The 22,655-nt window shown below is 54.9% G+C and overlaps 1 protein-coding gene across 1 annotated transcript in view; it reads left to right on the top strand.

The window, feature by feature from the left end:
• Window positions 1-1,075: 1,075 nt before the first annotated feature.
• The window catches only part of nrp2a (neuropilin 2a), a gene marked incomplete at its 5' end in the record, with an annotated part of 27,724 nt that continues 6,144 nt past the window's right edge, over window positions 1,076-22,655 (top strand). Inside the window, 14 exons of the mRNA XM_068756241.1 lie at window positions 1,076-1,310; window positions 2,264-2,419; window positions 2,494-2,663; window positions 3,013-3,168; window positions 8,346-8,490; window positions 11,178-11,353; window positions 11,432-11,611; window positions 11,699-11,843; window positions 14,449-14,529; window positions 14,631-14,735; window positions 16,712-16,977; window positions 17,222-17,318; window positions 19,111-19,143; window positions 22,534-22,620. Of these exons, the coding sequence (XP_068612342.1) occupies window positions 1,076-1,310; window positions 2,264-2,419; window positions 2,494-2,663; window positions 3,013-3,168; window positions 8,346-8,490; window positions 11,178-11,353; window positions 11,432-11,611; window positions 11,699-11,843; window positions 14,449-14,529; window positions 14,631-14,735; window positions 16,712-16,977; window positions 17,222-17,318; window positions 19,111-19,143; window positions 22,534-22,620 (2,032 nt within the window). The remainder of the gene's footprint in view (window positions 1,311-2,263; window positions 2,420-2,493; window positions 2,664-3,012; window positions 3,169-8,345; window positions 8,491-11,177; window positions 11,354-11,431; window positions 11,612-11,698; window positions 11,844-14,448; window positions 14,530-14,630; window positions 14,736-16,711; window positions 16,978-17,221; window positions 17,319-19,110; window positions 19,144-22,533; window positions 22,621-22,655) is intronic.

Here is a 22,655-nt window from a genome sequence, read left to right as displayed (position 1 = left end):
GTGCACGTGTGTGCGAGCGCACGGAGCCGCCAGGTCGGAGTGGCGTGTTTGAAGCGCGTGTTCGGAGGCGATGGAGTCAAGCTGTGCTCAGATTGAAGTCTTACTGTGACCCAGTGAGAAACGAGGGTCAGTGTGTTACTGGGTCTCACTGTGAAGTGTGTGTGTGTGTGTGTGTGCGTGTGTGTGTGTGTTGTGTGTGTGTGTGTGTGTGTGTGTCAAGCTCAGCTTTAAAAGAGAGGGAAATTAGTACAGTAACAAATCTAACCAGGCGAGGCAGACGGGGGGCGCCTCCTCTCTGCGTGCTGATTGGGGTCAGTCGGGGGGGGGGGGGGGTGCCTGATAATCGGGCTGTATCAGCTCTCTGAGACGCCGCCGCTGGACGCGGCCCCGCCCCCACAGAGGCCCCGCCCCCACGGAGGCCCCTCCAGCTTGACCTCCTTCCGACGATGGGAAAGGAATTCCTCCTCGTTGTGCGCTCGCCATTTGTGACCTTGGCAAAGGGGAACGTGGAATGTGCCCCGGATCTCGCTCCACAGCAAGAAGAGAGGAAATGTCCGACGCGTGCACGTAAAACAAGGTCCCGCCGTCTCTTAGCAACGCTATCTCCCCTTTTGGCGAGCTCGCCAATCGACACCCAACTCCAGCCGGCGGCGTTTCGGGCGGAGTCACGGTGTAAAGATAGAAACGTTCAAAGCTGAGAGTGTGTGGTGTGCGGTGCGTGTGTGTGTGTGTGTGTGTGTGCGTGCGTGTGTGTGTGTGTGTGTGCGTGTGTGTGTGTGTGTGCGTGTGTGCATGTATGTGTGTGTACGTGTGTGTGTGTGTATGTGTGTGTGTGTGTGTGGTGCGTGTGCGTGTGCGTGTGTCCCTGACGGAACGCTTGACTTTATTTACCTCAGACTTGAAAGCGTCGTGACTCCGGTCGGGGGCGCTGCAGCAAGCGGCGCCATCAGCGTGCTTCCGTTGCACGCCGCAGCGTTAGACACGCCCACTTGAGCATCACCCCGCTGTTTGCCCCCCCCCCCCCCATGACCGATTGTTTATTCCACTCTAAATATTCTCTTATCCATTTTTCCGCTCAGGGTCGGAATTCTGCTTCCGCAATTTCACCAGCCCATCCGGCATGATCGAGTCCCCCGGGTTCCCGGATAAATACCCTCATAACCTGGAGTGCTCCTACATGATCATTGCCCCCCCCCACATGGACATCGTCCTCACCTTCCTGACCTTTGACCTCGAGAACGACCCCCTGCTGGCGGGAGAGAGCTTCTGCAAGTACGACTGGCTGGACGTGTGGGACGGACTGCCGCAAGGTGAGTGGAAACGCCCGCTTCCGGAATACCGGATTGCGCATGCTGCCCTTTTCACATTTTGGAACCCCCCCGGGCTCCGACCCCCCCATGTTCTAGCATTTCCTGACATAAAACACAGCGAGGAAACGCGTAAGTGCCGCCACGTCCCTTTCCCATGCCCCTCTTCCCCCCCTTCCTGTGTTCCATGTTCTCTTTCCTTATCCCCGAGCGCTTCCTTCCTCCCACAGGGAAGTGAGAGCGGCGGCCATGATGGCTGCCGGTTTGCGTCCAATAGAAGGTGCCGAGATCAGGAAGTGGCGAGGAAAACATTTGAGGATGTTATCAGGGGGCTTTGATAAAGCCGTAGGGGGAGACGAGGGGTTCGCGTCCCACCTCTGTCTGTCCGGATCTCTTTCTTTCAGCCTTTTTTGTGAGATTGTAAAACACAGAAATCAGGGTTTGCTCTAATTATTCTAAAAGCTCAGATTAGACCCTCAAATGGGAGTTTTCATCGCCGAAAATAATTTGTACTATTTAGGTTTAGAATTAGGAGACGATAAACGTGTGACCCAGATCCAGTGAGCGGAGTCGGAGGGGTCGGAGGAGGGGTCGGAGGAGGTAGGATGAGGAGTTTGGGGAAGGAGCTACTCTTGAGACTATTGTAATCCTTGCTGGTGTGTGTGTGTGTGTGTGTGTGTGCGTGCGTGTGTGCGTGTGCCTGGCTGAGACACACATGGCAGATGGAGGGATAGAAAGAGAGAGAGAGAGAGGAGTGATGGAAGGAAGAATGACTGAGGGGCGCCTGCTGTGGCCGAATAGGCCACGCCTACTGAAGGGGCGGGGCATTGCTCTGGTTTTTCACAATTCGAAGCATCGATTAAAAAAAAACAGCTTTCTTCTTTTCACTTTGTTTGCATAAAACTTTATCAACAGCAGCAGGGACAGGATAACGCTGTCGTTTGCTCGGCTTGCAGCGGCGCCTCTGATTGGCCGGTACTGCGGGACAAAGATCCCCCCTGAGATCCAGTCCTCGTCCGGCCTGCTGTCCCTGTCCTTCCACACGGACATGGCCGTGGCCAAGGACGGCTTCTCCGCCCGATACAACATGACGCACAAGGAAGTCAGAGACTGTGAGTGGCGACTCGCCGTCCGTGCGCATCGCCGCCCTTCCTTCATCGTCCGCTTCCTGTCTTCCTCGCCTTAGCGTTCCACTGCAGCATGGCGCTCGGGATGGAGTCGGGGAAGGTCAACGACGACCAGATCGCCGCGTCCACCTCCTTCTACGACAAGCGCTGGTTGCCCCGGCAGGCGCGCCTCAACAACGAGGACAACGCCTGGACGCCGTCGGAGGACAGCAACAAGGAGTATTTACAGGTCCGACTTCCGCGCCTGGGCTTTGATCAAAGTGTGTGTTTGGAAGAGAAACCGGCGCCGATCACTCGGGTCCGACCGGGTGCACGGCGGGTTGGAACCGAGGCCGGGGCGTCTTCTTCTTCTGTGGTGGAGTGAAACAGGAAGGAGTGACGCGAGCATGGACGAGGGGTCTCCACCCGTCTGACGCAGCAGCAGGACACACACGCACACGCACACTCCTCCCTCGTTCATCCTGTCTGTGTGACGAATCGTTGCAGCTTCTGGAGTTGACCACCATAAATCCCGTTTCCCTTCTCATCTCCTCCGTCCAGTTTTTAACTGTTGCCTCTTTTTTTTTTTTTTTTTCCAGGTTGACCTCCAATTCCTGAAGGTTCTGACGGGCATCGCCACGCAGGGGGCCGTTTCCAAGGAGACGCAGAAGTCCTACTACGTCACCACCTTCAAGCTGGAGGTCAGCAGCAACGGCGAGGACTGGATGGTCTATCGGCACGGCAAGAACCACAAGGTAGGCCCACGCAGCCGCCGGCACCGAGTCCAACAGCGACATCGTCACGTGTCTGTCCTGTTATTATGGGATGGATTCCTGTGGAAATCGTCACGCTCGCCGTCTTTCACGGCTCAGAGGAGTTTTTGTTGCGGCTCTGGAGACAAAGTAATGAAAACGAGAAAAAGATATTACTTTAGTTTAATATCATCAACAACGTCCTGGAGCCCCCCCCCCCCCCAGTCGGACTGTTAATGAACCCGAGTCATGAGGTGAGGAAGCAATAGAGACAGAGGGGGGGGGGGGGGGGGGGGGCTGACAAACAGGAACAATGGGCTCCTCTATGCGCCTTATCTGGAAGCGCATTATTCATCATCTCTCTCAGCACACAGAGGCTGGAAGCGGGGGGGGGGGTGTCACGCCCCCCCGCTTCCACCGAGCAGGTTGTTGGTGTGTACAGGAAGCCCACCCCCAGTGGGGGGGGGGGGCTCTCACATCTGGGTTCAGGTCGCCGTGGAATTCAAGCAGAAAAATAGAGGGGGGGGGGGTTAATCCACATAGACTCTTACCCGCATGGACCCCCCCCCCCCCCCCCCCCTGCCGTGCATGCCACTGATTGGTTTGGGCGCAGCCAGTGGGGGGTATTTGATGTGGAGATTATTGAGTGAAGCAAGGATTTGACTTAAAAAGCCAACATCTGTGCAATTTATAAGAACCCCCCCCCAAGATGCCCCCCCCCACTCCTTAATCACAGCAGAAACCCCCCAGTAAAAACCGCTGACTGATCTCTCTGGAGATCCGTGTGTGTGCGTGTGTGTGCGTGTGTGTGCGTGTGTGTGCGTGTGTGTGCGTGTGTGTGCGTGTGTGTGCGTGTGTGTGCGTGTGTGTAATCGGAGTCCGCTGATAGGTCTGTGTCCAGACACTTTCAGACATGAGCCCAGACGATTCAGGGCGTGTGTGTGTGTGTGTGTTTGTGTGTGTGTGTCTGTGTCTGTGTTTGTGTGTGTCTGTGTGTGTGTGTGTGTGTGTGTGTGTGTGTGTCTGTGTCTGTGTCTGTGTGTGTCTGTGTCTGTGTCTGTGTGTGTGTGTGTGTCTGTGTCTGTGTCTGTGTGTGTGTCTGTGTCTGTGTGTGTGTGTGTGTGTGTCTGTGTGTGTGTGTGTGTGTCTGTGTGTGTGTGTCTTTGTGTGTGTGTGTGTCTGTGTGTGTGTGTGTGTGTGTGTGTGTGTGTGTGTGTGTGTCTGTGTCTGTGTGTCTGTGTCTGTGTGTGTGTGTGTGTCTGTGTCTGTGTCTGTGTGTGTGTCTGTGTCTGTGTGTGTGTGTGTGTGTGTCTGTGTGTGTGTGTGTGTGTCTGTGTGTGTGTGTCTTTGTGTGTGTGTGTGTCTGTGTGTGTGTGTGTGTGTGTGTGTGTGTGTGTGTGTGTCTGTGTCTGTGTGTGTGTGTCTGTGTGTGTGTGTGTGTCTGTGTGTGTGTGTGTGTGTGTGTCTGTGTGTGTGTGTGTGTGTGTGTGTGTGTCTGTGTGTGTGTGTGACTGATGTGATTTGTGCTTTTAGGATGCAGGAGGGTCAATAAAAGACATCACATTTGGTTTCTGGTCTGACATCTGCAGTGGGAAATGCACAGCTCAGCGTTTTTTCACACTCAGGAAGTCCAGCCCGAAACGAGGCGACGAGAACGTAAATGTCGATTTGATGAAAGGCGTCATCTGCGTCTGATCATAAAGATCAAAGTCGCACCGTTTCCCGTGTGTCGAGTCGGCCTTGAAAACCCTCCATGATTTATCGTGCACGCAACAATCTCCGAGGCGTCTCGGGTTACATTGGGAGAAAGTCTCTCTTTGCTGACTGCAGGTGAGTCCAGAAATCAAGTTGACTGCCCCCCCCCCCCCCCCCCGCCCTTTTGCAGGCCAGGTCGATGGAAGATGAAATGTAACGTCTGAATGTAAAATGAATTAAAGAGTCGGGTTCTCCTTGTTGCGCTGCAGATGAATCTTCCGTGACTGTTAATCCACCGGATCTTGTGCCCCCCCCCCCCCGGTCCCACCCCCGACCTAGCCCTTAAGAGTTCTCACCAGGGGTTCTGTAATGACTGGGATTCGGCTTTTAATCGCCATTTAACAGTGAGCTCGACGCTCCATTTGTAGTGTGTGTGTGTGTGTGTGTGTGTGTGTGTGCGCGTGTGTGTTTTCAGTTTGACACCCATGTGACTTGATCATTCTAAGCCACATGTGGCGCTCATTACTTGATGAGCCGCTCGCACTTTGCACGTCACTCACACGCAGACACACACTCGCACACACACTCTCTCACAGACACACACTCTTGTGGTGTAACAAACACAACCTTCGTGCGTAAAATAAATTCACATTAACGAAACACAGCATCATCATCCGCCCCGGCGGTAACCAAGACTTGGGAGGCTGAGAAATCCATCACACACAAACACACACACATTCTAACACGCACGCACAAAGTAACCCGCGCAGCATTTCATCCTGCTCCTTAGTCGCACACTGTCACACTCTCTTAGCTTGTAACACACACACTCTTCGTTTTTAACACACACACTCTTCGTTTTTAACACACACACTCTCTTAGCTTGTAACACACACACTCTTCGTTTGTAACACACACACTCTTCGTTTTTAACACACACACTCTCTTAGCTTGTAACACACACACTCTTCGTTTTTAACACACACACTCTCTTAGCTTGTAACACACACACTCTTTGTTTTAAAACGCACACAATCTTCGTTTGTAACACACACACACTCTTCGTTTGTAACACACACACTCTTCGCTTGTAACACACACACTCTTCGTTTTTAACACACACACTCTTCGCTTGTAACACACACACTCTTCGTTTTTAACACACACACTCTTTGTTTGTAACACACACACTCTTCGCTTGTAACACACACACACTCTTCGTTTTTAACGCACACACTCTTCGCTTGTAACACACACACTCTTCGTTTGTAACACACACACTCTTCGCTTGTAACACACACACACTCTTCGCTTGTAACACACACACACTCTTCGTTTTTAACGCACACACTCTTCGCTTGTAACACACACATTCTTCGTTTTTAACGCACACACTCTTCGTTTTTAACGCACACACTCTTCGTTTTTAACACACACACACTCTTCCTTTGTAACACACACACACATGATGGAGACAGAGACGACAGGCGTAATGGACGCAGATCCTTGGGGGGGGGGGGGGGGGGGGGGCTGTAGTTAAAGCGTAATGGACGGAGCAAGAGGCCCGGGACGGAGGGAATTCCGCAGCGGCGAGGAAAGACGGCTGGGAAAGCAGAAATGTCTTGTGCAGAGCTCGCCGCGTCTCCCTGCAGCGCCATCAGCTTTAAGGACCCCCCCCCCCCACGAAGCAAGGAGTCATGCCAGAAACGGACAGCTTGCGGGCGACTTAGAGCTCCGTGCGCGTCCGTCTACGCTTCATCCTCAGAACAGACGCCAGGAAGTTAGTCGGGTTGAGTTCGTTTCACCTGATGCCTCGTATGTTCGCCTTTATGGTGACATCATCAATATTTAAATACCCGCGGTGCCCCCGTGCACACAAACCTGTCTGACCGTGGCTCTTAGCAGTGTGTGTGTGCGTGTGTGTGAGTGTGCGTGTGTGTGTAAGCAGCACTTCATTATATTTTCATGAATCTCCTCACCGGGAGACGCACCTTTAATTATTCAGCCCAAAATGTCACGTGTTGGACAGGCTGCCGTCTGTCGCCAGGCAGATTAGAGAGGCGGGGCCAGACGGCGGGCTGTCAGCTTTGCGACATTTGGGACATCATCATTTTTGGGCATCCAGGTTGGTTTAAAATGTAACCTGCTGGTCAATGGTCAACCATCTGCTTCCTCAGGCCGGTGACCTTTAACCGTAGGAGCGACGCGTCAGGGGTCGAATAATCGACCTTTCAGGTGCCTGACCAATCGATCGGCAGGAAGTGAACAGTCTTTGTGAAAGAGCCTCGCTGTCTCAGTTCGGTTTGCCTTGGCCGCCGATCTGCTCAAACGCCCGCGCCGCTTTGCGTTACCAGTGTCAGCGGCGGCTGATTCAATCAGGCGGCGCCCAAAATCAGATCAAAGCCCTCAAGTCGGATTCTAAAGTCATAAAGTTTCCCACTGGATATGTGGCATTCCTGGAATATTGTATCCTCTTGGAGCGACGCGCCAAGCGGGGGATTTTACAAATGGGTCAAAATGAAATGGAAATATTTTTAGACTTCGTTTCATATATATATAAAAAAAGAGAAAACAACATTATCAAAAAATGAGGGAGCCTTGATCGTCCCCTGCTTGGATCGGAGTAGAAGAGGAATCCTGTCCGGATCTTTTTAAGGAACTGATGTGTTGAATCTTTCATTTGGCTGCGTGGAGCGCTTCTCGCCGGCGCCCCGTTCGTTTGCTCGAGCCGCGATGATCGGCGAAATCATCGCGCTTAATGGGGAAGAGAGGAAGTGCTCAGAGACGGCTTTAAGAATTTAAGATGTGGCAGAGAGAGAGAGAGAGAGGGAGGGAGGGAGGGATGAAAGAAGAGGAGTCATCACAAAGAGGAAGTAACCGTTTCAGGAAGGAAAGAAAGGAAAGTTCATGTCTGTCGTTGAGGATCCCAGGAATGTTGTTTCCTGCCCAAAACAGGAAGTAACCTGACCCCCTGGGCCCCACCTCAGCACTTAAGGGCCAATGGAAGGGAGGGGCGTGTCCACGGAGCCGTCGATGCCTTTGATGGGAGTTCAATTGTCTCGCGTCCTGCCCACCTGGACAGACTTCCTGCTGCGTGAAGGCCGATCGTGTTTGGTTACGTCAGGTCGTGTCTCCCGCGGCGTCTCGCGGCCACCAGCGTAGAGGTGTGTGTGTGTGTGTGTGTGTGTGTGTGTGAGAGAGAGAGAGAGAAACTCGTCCCTCGCCGGGCTTTCCCAGCATCGCTGCGCCGAACCTTTGACCCCGAAACACATCGACAGCTGGGATGGTGACACCGGATCCGTGTTTGGGTTGTCTCTGCTTTGTCCGGCCTGCTACTGTGTGTGTGTGTGTGTGTGTGTGTGTGTGTGTGTGTGTGTGTGTGTAGTCAAGCAAAGCGGAGATTGCGTAGGAGTCGGTCAGGGTGTGAGAGAAAGATAAGACTTTGTGTGTTTTTAATTTGTCCTTTCTTGTCTTTGTTCTCCCAGATATTCCACGCCAACACGGATCCTTCCGAGGTGGTTCTGAACCGCGTCCCGCAGCCGGTCTTGGCCCGCTTCGTCCGGATCCGCCCGCAGACGTGGAGGAACGGCATCGCCCTGCGCTTCGAGCTCTACGGATGCCAGATTACAGGTGGGCATCGATGTTTAGGGGAAGCAGCAACGACTCGGAGTCGCTGCCTCTCTGGATCCTGACTCCGGAGTCGCTGCCTCTCTGGATCCTGACTCCGGAGTCGCTGCCTCTCTGGATCCAGTCTCCGGAGTCGCTGCCTCTCTGGATCCTGACTCCGGAGTCGCTGCCTCTCTGGATCCTGACTCTGGAGTCGCTGCCGCTCTGGATCCTGACTCCGGAGTCTCTGCCTCTCTGGATCCTTACTCTGGAGTCGCTGCCTCTCTGGATCCTGACTCCGGAGTCGCTGCCTCTCTGGATCCTGACTCCGGAGTCGCTGCCTCTCTGGATCCAGACTCCGGAGTCGCTGCCTCTCTGGATCCTGACTCCGGAGTCGCTGCCTCTCTGGATCCTGACTCCGGAGTCGCTGCCTCTCTGGATCCAGACTCCGGAGTCGCTGCCTCTCTGGATCCAGACTCCGGAGTCGCTGCCTCTCTGGATCCAGTCTCCGGAGTCGCTGCCTCTCTGGATCCTGACTCCGGAGTCGCTGCCTCTCTGGATCCTGACTCTGGAGTCGCTGCCGCTCTGGATCCTGACTCCGGAGTCTCTGCCTCTCTGGATCCTTACTCTGGAGTCGCTGCCTCTCTGGATCCAGTCTCCGGAGTCGCTGCCTCTATGGATCCTGACTCCGGAGTCGCTGCCTCTCTGGATCCTGACTCCGGAGTCGCTGCCTCTCTGGATCCTGACTCCGGAGTCGCTGCCGCTCTGGATCCAGTTTCTGGCCGACATGCTGGTTCTTTTGTTTTTGAAATGTGAAGAACTGGTTTGAGATTAGAAGCTCTGGGACTTCCTGGATTAAGAGGGTCTCGTGTTTCCATGCCCCACCCCCCCACCCCCCCCACCTCCCACTCCTCCACTCCCTTTCTTTGAACATTGGAAGGCTCTTGCTCATTAGAGGAAACTCTTCCTCTCCCGGAGGCTTAAGACTCTTTCTTTGCTTCTCTTGATCTGGAAATGAGTCCCGATCAATCGTTCATTGCTCGCTGATCGCTCTCACACCGGGAGCCGTGATTCAAGGCCTTCGCTGTCCCGGTTCAGGTCCAGGATTCTCAACAACCGCAGACGGAGGGACCCCCCCCCCCCTTTGAAACGTGCACGTTTACATGCACGGTGCTTTCATTCATTATGTACGCCTCCTGCTTTTAGAGCGACATAACAGCATGAAAGTTTGATCTGCGTTCTCTTAAACCGTCGGCACAACTAACATCTCCGTTCCTCATGCCCTTCCTCTCCTCATGTCAATTCTCCTCCTCTTCTTCATCCTCCCTCCAGCTCCGAATGAGTTTCATTTCCAAGTGCTTTTGCATGTCGGTGCAACTTTCCCTCCGTTGGTGGATGTGCGTAAAATGTTCAGCACGGTGAAAAGACCAGCGACTACGTAACGAAGTGGCAGCGAACGCAACACGAAGACGCAGACACAGCGAACGCAACACGAAGACGCAGACACAGCGAACGCAACACGGAGACGCAGCGGGCGCAACACGCAAACGCAGCAAACGCAACACGCAGATGCAGCGAACGCAACACGCAGACGCAGCGAACGCAACACGAAGACGCAGACACAGCGAACGCAACACGCAGACGCAGACGCAGCGAACGCAACACGAAGACGCAGCGAACGCAACACGCAGACGCAGACACAGCGAACGCAACACGCAGACGCAGCGAACGCAACACGAAGACGCAGCGAACGCAACACGAAGACGCAGCGAACGCAACACGCAGACGCAGCGAACGCAACACGCAGACGCAGCGAACGCAACACGAAGACGCAGACACAGCGAACGCAACACGGAGACGCAGACACAGCGAACGCAACACGCAGACGCAGCGAACGCAACACGAAGACGCAGACACAGCGAACGCAACACGGAGACGCAGACACAGCGAACGCAACACGAAGACGCAGACACAGCGAACGCAACACGGAGACGCAGACACAGCGAACGCAACACGGAGACGCAGACACAGCGAACGCAACACGCAGACGCAGACGCAGCGAACGCAACACGAAGACGCAGCGAACGCAACACGAAGACGCAGCGAACGCAACACGCAGACGCAGCGAACGCAACACGCAGACGCAGCGAACGCAACACGCAGACGCAGCGAACGCAACACGAAGACGCAGCGAACGCAACACGCAGACGCAACACGCAGACGCAGCGAACGCAACACGCAGACGCAGCGAACGCAACACGCAGACGCAACACGAAGACGCAGCGAACGGAACACGCAGACGCAGCGAACGCAACACGCAGACGCAACACGCAGACGCAGCGAACGCAACATGCAGACGCAACACGCAGACGCAGCGAACGCAGACGCAGCGAACGCAACACGCAGACGCAGCGAACGCAACACGCAGACGCAGCGAACGCAGACGCAACACGCAGACGCAACACGCAGATGCCCGGCGATTCTAAAGCGACCTTCGGTTGGGCTTGACCCTCGGTAATTCTCATCGCGTTTAACTTGACGCTGGGAACGCATCTTTCCCCCCCCCCTCTCTCATCAGCCCTGCAGCAAAGGTCGCCAGCCCCCCCGGGTGGGATTGTGTGTGCTAGCATGCTAGGCCATCGCCGCGGTTTCTCGTCCAACCCCCTCTGAGGCGAAGGTTAAATCTCTGCCCTTCCTGCTTTCCGTTCCAGATGCCCCGTGCTCCGACCTGCAGGGGCTGATGTCCGGCCTCCTTCCGGATGCACAGGTCTCCGCCTCCTCCAGCAGGGACATGGTTTGGAACGCCGGGACGGCGCGTCTGGTCGCCAGTCGCTCCGGCTGGTTCCCGGCACCCGCGCAGCCGCTGGCTGGGGAGGAGTGGCTTCAGGTACGAGGGGATTTCATCGCACGTATCGCGTCTTGCCGTTTGGCTTGAACTACATTCATTTAACTCTCATCGCCACAGGTGGATCTGGGTGTGGCCAAAAGTGTGCGGGGCGTGATCACACAAGGAGCGCGGGGCGGAGATGCAGGAAGCGGGGCGAGCGCAGATAACCGGGCGTTTGTCAGGAAGTACAAAGTGGCGTACAGCCTGAACGGAAAGGAATGGAATTTCATCATGGACCGCAAGACGAGCCTCCCGAAGGTGAGGGAGGGACGTGGGGGGGGGGGGGGAGGGGTCATTTGTTGGCATCCGTGACGATGACATCATGCTTCTGTGCATTCTGGACAGATCTTCGAAGGGAACACGCACTACGACACTCCGGAGCTGCGCCACTTCGATGAGACGGTAGCGCGGTACGTCCGGCTGTATCCGGAGCGCTGGTCCCCCGCCGGGATCGGGATGCGACTGGAGATCCTGGGCTGCGACCTTCCTGGTAGGACATTCTAGGATCACTTTAGATGGGATTGTTGGCTGGTTCTAAATGGAACCGAATGGATCCAACGTGATTGGATGCGCGTGAGAGTCGCCCGGGTCGGCGATCCGATGGGGAACGGCTCGCCCATCGGGATTTGCTCCTGAGTCTCACCTGGAGAGTCGGAGTTAGGAACTCTCTTTCTGAAATGCGAGCTTGCATCAGCGGGGAGCGGACCGGGCTCGGCTGAGAGGAATGCGTCCCCTGAGAGAATTCCTTCCATCGGTTCTGGTCTCTTTCCAGCGGTGGTCTGCGATCCAGATGTGAGGGAGCGCTGCAGGAATGCTCTCTCACCGTTTACCTTTCTCACGGAGGGCGAACGAAACAGCTGGGCTGTTTAGCCCCCCCCCAGTGTTCTCAACCCTGTTTTGAATACATTTCGATGATTCAGGCTGCAGACATTTTTTTTTTAACCCTTGATCTTGCTTCCTGCAGCTCCGGAGGAAGAGTTGGGTCCTGTCGCCGACTCCTACACACGGGTTTCTGTTATTCCCACCCAAAGCGTGGGTTCATAAATGTTACCATTCCTCCTCTCCTCCTCTGTTGCTCACCACACACACGCACGCACACACACACACACACACACACACACACACACACAGCCCCTATGGTTGTTGTTGTTTTGCACAATCAGCCTGAAAAATGAATAATTCATGAGCTCACAAGGGACATTTTAGAGAATAGTCTATTAAAAACTGAAAGGGTCATTTTTGGGGAGGTGTGGGGGGGGGGGGGGACGCATCAGGTGTTTACCTTAAAATCATGACCGTTTCGTTCTCGACTCGTTTTGGCTGTTTATTTAAAGGACTTTATGCCACTTGTGGAGAGTGTGTGTGTGTGTGAGTATGTGTGTGTGTGTGTGTGTGTGTGTGTGTGTAGGTGTGTGTGAGTGAGAGAGAGAGAGAGAGAGAACTCGCTGTGCTGCCAAGCAGTGATTTACTGAAAGGCTTTCTACAAAATTAAAGATTTTTTTTTCTTCCCTGACATACTGCTGAGTCAGACTCTTTGGACACGAGCGCTGTCTTTGTGTGTGTGTGTGTGTGTGTGTGTGTGTTCCTCTGTGCATGCGTAGAGAGCTTTGCTTTTTAATTGCGCGTGTGCGTCTCTGTTATCTATGCCCCCCCCCCCCGGGTGTAGATTTAGTGTTGCCGTCCCGTGCACGATGATGACTTGCGTCGTCGACACATTACGTAAGACACCGCTCCGCTGCAGCGGCACATCGCCTGCATTACAAGGAGCAGCCCGCCCCCTCGGGCAGCCCCGGGACACGCCCCTCGCATACGTCAAGGTCAGGGCTGAGGGCAAGGTCGCACGCACACGCAAGTAGTATCCCTGCAGCTCCCAGAAACACGCACACCCACAGATCGGCCCTGTTCCTGTTGCTGGTCAAAGGTCAACGCATTCAGGCTGTGACCTTTGAAAGCGCCGCGTGCTCAGTCGCCTCCGACTTACATGTGTTTAGTTGCAGCCGCACACAAAAGAGCGAGCGCGTTGCTAGCGGAACGCCGCGGGTTGTCTTACCTTCCTGGTGGGAAAGTTAACGACAGGCATGAAAGGCGTGGCGTTAGCGCTAGCTTAATGTCAGGCGTGGTCGCCAGCTGAGTCCAACCCTTTCATGTTTGCCATTTCTCCAGCTGGGGCGCCATCGCGCTCATTTCCACAGGAAGCTCCTTTAAGCTAATCGATTGTGCGACACGCGGCGCAGCGATAACAGTCGTCACGCCGGAAGACCAGCAGGGGGCCACGGCGGCGGCGTTTCAAACGTTCGGCAGATTAGAGTCGTGTGAATCCCACATGAGCGGCGTTTGAAGGCGTCTCGGGTCCTTCCTGCTGCTGATGAGCGGCGTTCTAAACGCCTTCGCCGGGGATCCGTCTGTGCGGTTGTGAGTTATGGCGTGCGAGGAACGCACGCATGTGCGTTCGCTCCATCCTCCCTGACAGCCGGGGGGGCTTGTCCCACACTGGTCAAGGGCAGGCTCGTCCGTCCATCGGCCTCAAACCGGGCCGTGTGTGTGTGTGTGTGTTAGCGTGGGTTGGTGTGTGAGCTGGACAGACTCTGACGCCTTAGCACCAACGCATGACCGGGGGGGGGGGGGCCCTCTGGGGCGCCTTATCTGGGACTGCCTCCGTCTGTCTCCGACTCTCTGGGCGGGACGGAGACGGGACATCGTTTTAGACATTGACCTCACGCTTTGACTTCTAGCCTGTTAGATTTAACGGATTCACCCTTTAATAAAGTTTAACCCTTTATTTTCCCGGATTTATTCTGTGCTACGGTTTGTCATTGATGTGGGGTTACGTTCCCCGGACCTGTTGCCAGGCAACCAGGGCTCCCTCCAAGAAATACTTCAGTACAAACCCAACATTTGATACTTTTCCTCGTATTTTCACCTGATGGTGCATTCAAGCGGTGTCAGAAACAATTGGACAAATGACTTCCTGACTGGGAAAAGTCAAACCAGGACCGTCTTTAGGACATCTTCAGACACAAGGCGCTTCACGCCTCCTCCGTACTGTAACCTGCAGCCACCTTTGACCTGAGCCCGTGTACCGTTTGCGTCCGCAGAGACTTCCACTCCGGCGGACACTGTGACGCCGACTGTTCCTGCGGACATTGAAAGCAGCACGGGGCCCGCGACGACTGCAGGTGAGCGCAGGCGAACTATCTGAGCCGGATTAACGGCTGTAACGGGCGAAGTGGCGCCGCGCTCACCCCTTCCTGTTGGCTCTTCCTCTCCGTCGCGACAGCGGCCACGCCTCCTCCAGCAGACAGCGAGTGCGACTTTGATCGCGGCCTGTGTGGGTGGACGCACGACCCCGGCGCCCCCCTCCTCTGGTCCCTGCACAGCCACGGTGAGTCTCCCCATCGGGCGTGTTCGTTTAAAGACTCTGCATGAGTCGCCAGCTTTGTGCAGGGGGTCATCTCCTCCACAAAACAGGCAGAGCAAAGCAAAGGCTGAAGCGCGACCTGCCGAGGTCACAACCATCCCTCACTGGGGGGGGGGGTTCAAAGCAGCGTCTTTCACCGGGGCTAAATTGGAAATGGTTGCTTGGATTAGCGAGGTTGTGGGTTTCACGTTTGGCGTATCATTTCCAGCCGTTTGGACTCGTCGCCCCGGCCTTTGATTTTCCTGCAGATGTCAAAGGTCAGGAATCCCAGCCGGCACGGGATCAACATTTCACTGCTATCGAATCGCAGTTTAATCCTCTCTGGAGCTCCTCCACGTCACGCAAACCGAGAAGCGGCGCTCTGCTCACCTCTTGACCTTTGGGCACAGCGGTGGAATTAGTCTCCGTCTGTTGTTATTGGCCTTTAATGCGCCCCCGCAGCTACAAAGGTGCAAACGCCGCCGCATAGATTGGATCCTTGTTTTCCGCTCGCTGCAGGAAACCGCTGTGAAATGGATTAATAATGCTGCGTATGGCGAGGCAGCCTCGATTATGAGCTGTCTGCCGAGGAAGAAGAGCAACGATGGGGGGGGGCTCGCTGCACGCCGCACGCCGCCGCGCTTCGGCACCAGGCAGGCGCACGCATTCACGAATAAGCTTCACTCGTGCATCCTCTCGAGGCAGCCGCTCAATAGACGCAGCTCCGTGCACGACGACGGGACACGCACGCGGTGCACGCTCGCCGGGCCGGGGGACGCGCCGTCTCACACGCTGTCTGGGCGTGTCACGCCACGTGGTGGGCAGAGGGGAGCTGTCAAGTCGGCGGACGACCCGTCCCCCACCAGATGGGGCTCGCTGTATCTACCGGAAAGAGCGTGAGCGGGCGCGTCCGCTCGCAGCGAGAAGGTCACGCCCCCCCGAGCGGCGCCCAACCTGCGAGAGAGGGAGGCGAGGCGAGTACTAAAGCAGGCGATGACAACGCGCTCTGGGAAATATCTGGATGCTGATTTGTCTTGGGCTAACGCCTTGTAGTGTTACACACACGCACGCACACACGCACACACACGCACACGCACAAACACACACACACACACAGTTCATGATAAAGCAGGTGATTTAATCTGCAGATTGTTGATACTGGACATTTTCCCACAGGGCCCACTTAAGAAATACTCCGTGAGACGGCGCTCTCTTTCTCTCACACACGCACACACACACATGCGCACACACACACACACACACACTCATATGGACTGTCAGCGCACCACTCTTTCGCTCTCACAATAGAATTCATGTTGGCGTCCAATTTGCAAGCTAAACATCCTCGGGTGTAAACAAGCGGAGCGCCGCGCGTTGTGTCCGACGTTCCCGTCGCCGAGGTCGTTTCCGTGGACGGGAGCGGCGAGGAGTTCTGGTGCCGCTCCGTGTCGGAGCGCGTCTCTCGCCGGGCCCATTCTCCTCGCCTGTTTATATTTGTCACGTCCCCATTGTGTGGCGGCGACCATTGTGTGGCGGCGATTCCGCTCCCGTTAACAACAAATGATCAGTGCTGGAAGTCCAAGTGTGTGAAAACAGACTGAATGGATTTATGTCTCCCAGTAAGAGCAAACAGTGATGATTAACACACACACGCACACACACACACACACACACACACACGCACAGTCCATCCGTCCGTGTGTGTGTGTGTGTGTGTGTGAGTCTGCACAGCCTTTCAGATGTCTGAGTTTTTATTGCCTCCAGGGCTGAGATGGAAATGAAATCACTTTGGTTTGACTGTAAGAAGCATCTTAGCCGTAACCGTAGCGACGGCCGGCTCCGATGGCGCCGCCGGACTTCACTGGACTCTGTGTGAAGTACAGTTTGAACCTCTCTGCAGCTGGGGAACATCTGGATCGAGGAGAATGTCCAAAGTACTTGTCTTTGGTCTCGTCCCTCAGAGCTGAACAGCTATTTGTTCCTGGACGCCAGCCTGAAGACGGAGCAGCAGCCAGCGCGCCTCCTGAGCCCCGTGGTGGGGGCCGACGCCGGGCCCCTGTGCCTCCTCTTCTCCTACCAGCTTTCGGGGGAGGCCCAGGGCCAGCTGAGCGTCCTGCTGCGGGACGCCCACGACGAGGACACCGTCCTGTGGACGCTGAAAGACGACCAGGGCCCCGTCTGGAAGGAAGGCCGCACCATCCTGCCGCGCTCCCCTAAAGACGTCCAGGTAGGCGTGACTTCGGGTGATGGGAGGAGCCTCAGAGGGGCTCCTCCCATTAAAGTGATTCCCACAGTCTCTGCTGGCTCGGACGTTGTTTTGGGAACGCTGAGCAATAAAGTTCTCATGAAAAAGTCAACAGAGACAGGGGGGGGGGGGGGGACGCAAATTAGGAATCACGGGCGTCCTATTACGCTTTTAACCTCATTCTCGTCTTCCTCCTCCTCCTCTTCCTCTCCCTTCCCTGCCGCAGGTTGTGATGGAAGGTTTCTTCGTGCACGGCACCAGAGGACACATCTGGATCGACAACATCCAGATGAGCACCAGCGTCCCTCTTAAAGAATGTACACGTAAGTTCAGTCCGGCCCTCCTCCTCTCCCAGGTCGGCCCTCAGGCGGCGGCCCCCCCTCCCAGCTTTCACTCCTCCCTCCACTCCCAGTTTCAGAGAAAGCTTCTCCTCCAGGAGCTCCTCCAAACACAAAGAGGAAAACGGGAAGACGTGGGAGGGACAGCGTTTATTCCTCCGCAAGAACAAAAAACAAGAAAAGAAAAGAAGAATAAAACTAGGCCAGAAACGCCCCGTGGGCCCAGCGATGCTAATCTATGTTTCATTAGATTCCTCTTCTTCTCCTCTTCCTCTTCCGCCTCTCCTGCACTCTCTTGTAAACAGAGTTTTTCCCGAGCCGTCAAAGGGAATTACTAGACGGGCTGTTTCCCAAGCAAGTTTCTGCTTTGCCTGGTTGTGAGCCGCGCCGCCGCGTAGCCTCCGTAATCTGGGCTGTGTAGCCTCCGTAATCTGGGCCGCGTAGCCGGCGTAATCTGGGCTGCGCCGCCACGTAGCCTCCGTAATCTGGGCTGCGTAGCTGCCGTAATCTGGGCTGTGTAGCCTCCGTAATCTGGGCTGCGCCCTGCGCCGCCACGTAGCCTACGTAATCTGGGCTGCGTAGCTGGCGTAATCTGGGCTGTGTAGCCTCCGTAATCTGGGCTGCGCCGCCACGTAGCCTACGTAATCTGGGCCGCGTAGCCGGCGTAATCTGGGCTGTGTAGCCTCCGTAATCTGGGCCGCGCCGCCGCGTAGCCGGCGTAATCTGGGCTGTGTAGCCTCCCTAATCTGGGCTGCGCCGCCACGTAGCCTACGTAATCTGGGCCGAGCAGAACCTTTGGAGCAGCTCTTAAACAGATCAGAGAGCGAGTCCGGGGTTCAGAGCCAGAACTCTGCCGTCGTCACTTCTGACTGACGTCCAGTGGGCTTCGCAGCCGCAACACGCTTGGTGTAATTTAGCACAGATGTGTGTGTGTGTGCGTGTGTGTGTGCGTGTGCGTGTGTGTGTGTGTGCGTGTGTGTGTACGCTTCGCTGTGTGTTCAGTGTCCATCTTGGCGAACACTGGCTATTTTCTTTCCTCTGTGTTTTTATTCTATCAGTCATTTTCTATGTGTGTGTGTGTGTGTGTGTGTGTGTGTGTGTGAGTGTGTGTGTGTGTGTGTGTCAAGAGTCTAAAGCATGGAATGCGAAGAAGACTGTCCAACCCCCTCCTTCCTCCCCGTCCTCCGCTACTCCGCTCCTTCGCCACTCCCAAAGCATTCATCCATTCATCCACACCCGTGGACGCACACAAACGGGAGCACACACTAACGTGGACACACACTAACGCACACACTAACCTGGACACACACACTGTGGACGCACACACCCGTGGACGCACACAAACACACACGCAGCCGTTCTTTGTTTTTGTACTCCACCCCATCAAAGTGAAGTTTCTGCTCTGCGGAAGCCAAAAAGGCCGGCCTCTCCAGTTTAACTGGGCCCTGCAGATAAACGACTCGAGATGCGTGAACTTTGCAAACACACACACACACACACACACACACACAGATTTCCGATTGGCTCTCAGCACAGCCGATCTTCCAACTCGCACCATTTATCCTGTTTGAGATTGCGTTGCAGCAGCGGCGCTGAGGAAAGGCCATAATTCATCTGAGGAATTAGCTTCCATTTCCCCGGGAGGAGTTTGATCGTCTCGTGACATTTGGCTGACATTTGGCTGACTTTTAACTCTTATTTAAAGTTATCTCCCTCTTTTTCTCTCTCTTTCTCGCTCTGTTTCTCCATGTCTGCCCGATTCCTTCCATCCTCCCAGAACCCATCGCGGCTTTCCCTCCTGAAAACCCAGGTGAGTCTGACTTCGGTGCGACGTCACCTGTGTCTCCGGTCTTGCTTCCCGCCCTTTGGTTTGCTCTAGCCTGGGATGTTTTGTCTTTTCTTTTTGCTTGGTGGCACTAAAATGTCTAAAGCGCTACACGATCGAGCCGAACTCCAGAAGAACGAAGCTCTTAAAATGTATATATGTAGTTCATTTTAACCTCGTCAGTCTCAGTAGAAACAAAGATTAGTCTCAAAAGAGCGGCGTCTGTGTGCGCGGCAGGCTAAATCAAGCGCACCTCATGAGGTCAGATATCTGAACACGGCCACGGATTCTTCCCGACGCAGCCTGCAGGGTTTTAAATAACTGTCTGCCTCGTGAGAAATACGTCGAGCCTCCGGCGGGACTCGATGAGATTGATGTTCGTGTTTTGGCGTCTCATAATGTCTCCCAATAAGACGAGAGCATGGCGGTTTCAGTGCGGAGGTGATGTGTGTGCGCTTCTTTGGCTTTTACACACACTTCTCGCAGCGTGTCTCTAACCCTTGACAAACACACTAACCCAAACACGCACATTAATATCACGGCGCGCACACACACACACACCAGTGTCCCCAGTGAAAAGCAACCAGATGGAGTGACTGTGTCTCTCGCTCTCCTCCTGATCTCAGCTCTGTCTAATGAGTGTGTGTCGTGTGAAGTAGCGCCGTGCACCCCCCCCCCTAATTATGTGGCACGGTCCACAAATCAGGAAATGTTCACTGTCCCAAGTTCAATGTGACATTTTCTCAGCCGTGCAATGCCCCAGATCGGGCCTGGGGGGGCAGAAATGGGCTTCATTTTTAAACAGATTTTTAATGTTGAGTTGAAGGTTTTAGTTGGTTTTTCTTTCATAAGAATTTTAAACGATGGTTCAACCCGGGGAGGAGCCACAGGAGACGGGGCTTGGCTTTTGAGGAGGTGCAGCTTCAGCTCAGAGAGAGAGTGGGAGGGGGGGTGTGTGGGGGGGGGCAATGGATTCCCATGTGGTGTCTGACCGGTTCTTGCATGGTGTGAAACAGGAAGCTCCGTGATTCACTGTGTGTGTGAGTGCTTATGTAACTAATTATTTTGGCTTTCATTTCACACCAAGTAATTTCACAGAAACTTGGGGGGGGGGGGGGGGGATTGAGTCGCTTTACATTTGATTGGATCAATTCTGAACTGATTTAAAACCAAATCTCTTGATGATCTTGGTGTGAAAACCTGCGGTCCAACTGCAACCTGAGGCACATGTGGGGGGGGGGGGGGGTTGGCCTTGGATAGTTCATATATTTTTTGCAACGAGCATGCTTGTGCATGCTCCTATGAGGTGCACGCCTGCTGTTTGTCCAATAAAGACCAATATGGAGAGAAGAAAAATAATAAAATGTAGAAAGTAACCAAATGGCACGCCTCTCTTTTCCCGCTGGCCAATTATTCTGTATCTCTCCACCAGGGGGAGGCGTTCCTGTGCCTCCCTTGCCCATCCACTGGTATTACATTATGGCCGCCGGTGGCGCCCTTCTTCTCCTGGCAGTGGCCATCTTGGTCAGAGCCCTCTGTTGCTGCCGACAACACCTGGCCGCCAAGAAGAGCCAGCTGTCAGTCACCTATCACAGCTCCTCACAGTGCTTCCAGTATTCTAACTGGTCCTCCAGTATGGCCGCCCCAGGGGTGGAGCCAGTCCTGACAGTGAGGCTGGACAGCCGGGACCGACACCGTACCCTCTGCTGAAAAGACGCACTTAGCTGCGTCGCGCTCGGCGGGGCAGGACGCCAACTTATGATGTCGAGGCGCTGTGTGTGGCAGGACTGACGGGACGTCCGCTTGGCAGGCCCCGCCCACTGTTGCAAGGGCGACGACGCAGACATTGTCATGAACTGCCAAGTGAAAATGTGCAAACGTTGTGCTCTCTCTCTGGCCCCCCAACTTTAATGGCTGCAGTTTGGTTGCTGTTTTCTTCTCTGTGGTTGACGAAACTGTTCGGCCTTCGGCGCGCTCGCCGTGGAAAGGATCTGGCGAGCTCCCGAAGAGAACGCCGTTATTCCCTCTCTGTAATAACTCAAGATGGCTGCGGTGTGAGCCGTAGCAAAAGGGCGGAGCACATTTAAAACGACGGGATGCAGATCCAACATTAAAGTGGAGCGAACCAGCTTGATTGCTGATTGGACGTCTTTCCCCCCCCCCCCCCCCGACAAAGGCATCAGTTGGTGGCGGGTGCCGCCGCCACCGTCGGTGTTCGCTGTTTCATCTCGTTGTTCCACTCCCACTGCTCGCCACGCCTTTGAGCCGGCCAGATGAAAGCCGAGCCTTCTCGCGTTTTCCGAGAGAATGTGCGCTCGCCGTTTTTAGGGTCTGAGACACAGCTGCTTGCCGTCGCCGCGTAGTTCATGATTTACACTCCTACAAATTCCGCGGCGCCGCTGGACCAGGTGGACGCCATGATGAGTGTTTTCTGTGTGTGCACAAAGATCAGGAGAGCCTGAAGCGGGTTTATCCTTCAGTGCCATAAAGCCACCAGCGTTAAAGTAGGACGCCTCTGGGATCTAAAAGTCTGTTTGACGTTGCGTCGCTGGAACCCTTTCGTGATCGATCACAGTTCGGAAGCTTTTCTGTGCGGAAAAAAAGTGCGGGGGTGGGGGGGTTTGGCACGCGGTGCTTTTAAATCAACTTGGGGACGAGGGATTGGACACCGTCGCTCGTCCGCCTCAACGCCGCTACGCTCCAAGCCTCTAATAGCTGTAATTAGTTAATGGCTGCGGTAAGCACTTTCCCCCTCCGTCGCCAAATCGGCTGCCAAATTTAGTTGCCCTGGAAACGCCATTGGTCATCAAAGACCTCCAGATCTCGGCGGGTGCCTCTCCCACTCCCACTCCCACTCCCACAGGCTTGCCAAGAGCAGCGAGCTCACAAAACTCGCACTAAAACGCACGACACAGCGCAAAGAAGACACACTCGACTAAAAGTGCTGCAGCCATCGCTCGTCTCCGCCCACTTCAGACGCTCGTGCGTATCGCCCTTCCCGTTCACGCCATCGCGAGCGCTTCTTAAATGTTGTCGTGAGGTGTGCTTCTTCCTCGGATCGTCTTCGCACCACTCTTAAGCTCGACGGCGACGGCGTCAGTGACTTTAACGGTGATGACGATTGCTGGTTGATGACTTGTTTGCACCTCGGGTCACCTGGAATGAACAGTCTTATGTCGTCAGCACGCCGCGTGGCGGCAGGAATGTATCACAATGCTCTTTCTCGATGAATAAAGTCATATTTTTCTACACCCGTGTGCCTGAATGCCAAATCTGTGCCAGGGAACATCTGGAATGTTGATCTGCTGCAGACGTTAGCGCCCGTTAGCATCACAAACGCTGCATTTGCTGTCTGATTATAATCGTAGGGATGCTTAAAGACGCCTAAAGACCATTTTATTGTGCTTCCTTTTGCAGCTGGAGACGGACGACTTATCAGCGGCAGAGACCCTCTCGGCGGAGGTAAAGCACACCCTCCTCTCAAACGCGCCGCCGCC

The sequence above is a fragment of the Brachionichthys hirsutus genome, chromosome 24 (assembly GCF_040956055.1).
Source record: "Brachionichthys hirsutus isolate HB-005 chromosome 24, CSIRO-AGI_Bhir_v1, whole genome shotgun sequence".
In the NCBI taxonomy this organism is placed as follows: Eukaryota; Metazoa; Chordata; class Actinopteri; order Lophiiformes; family Brachionichthyidae; genus Brachionichthys; species Brachionichthys hirsutus.
Note: the sequence above shows the minus strand (reverse complement) of the source record. Positions and strands in the feature narration are given on the sequence as shown.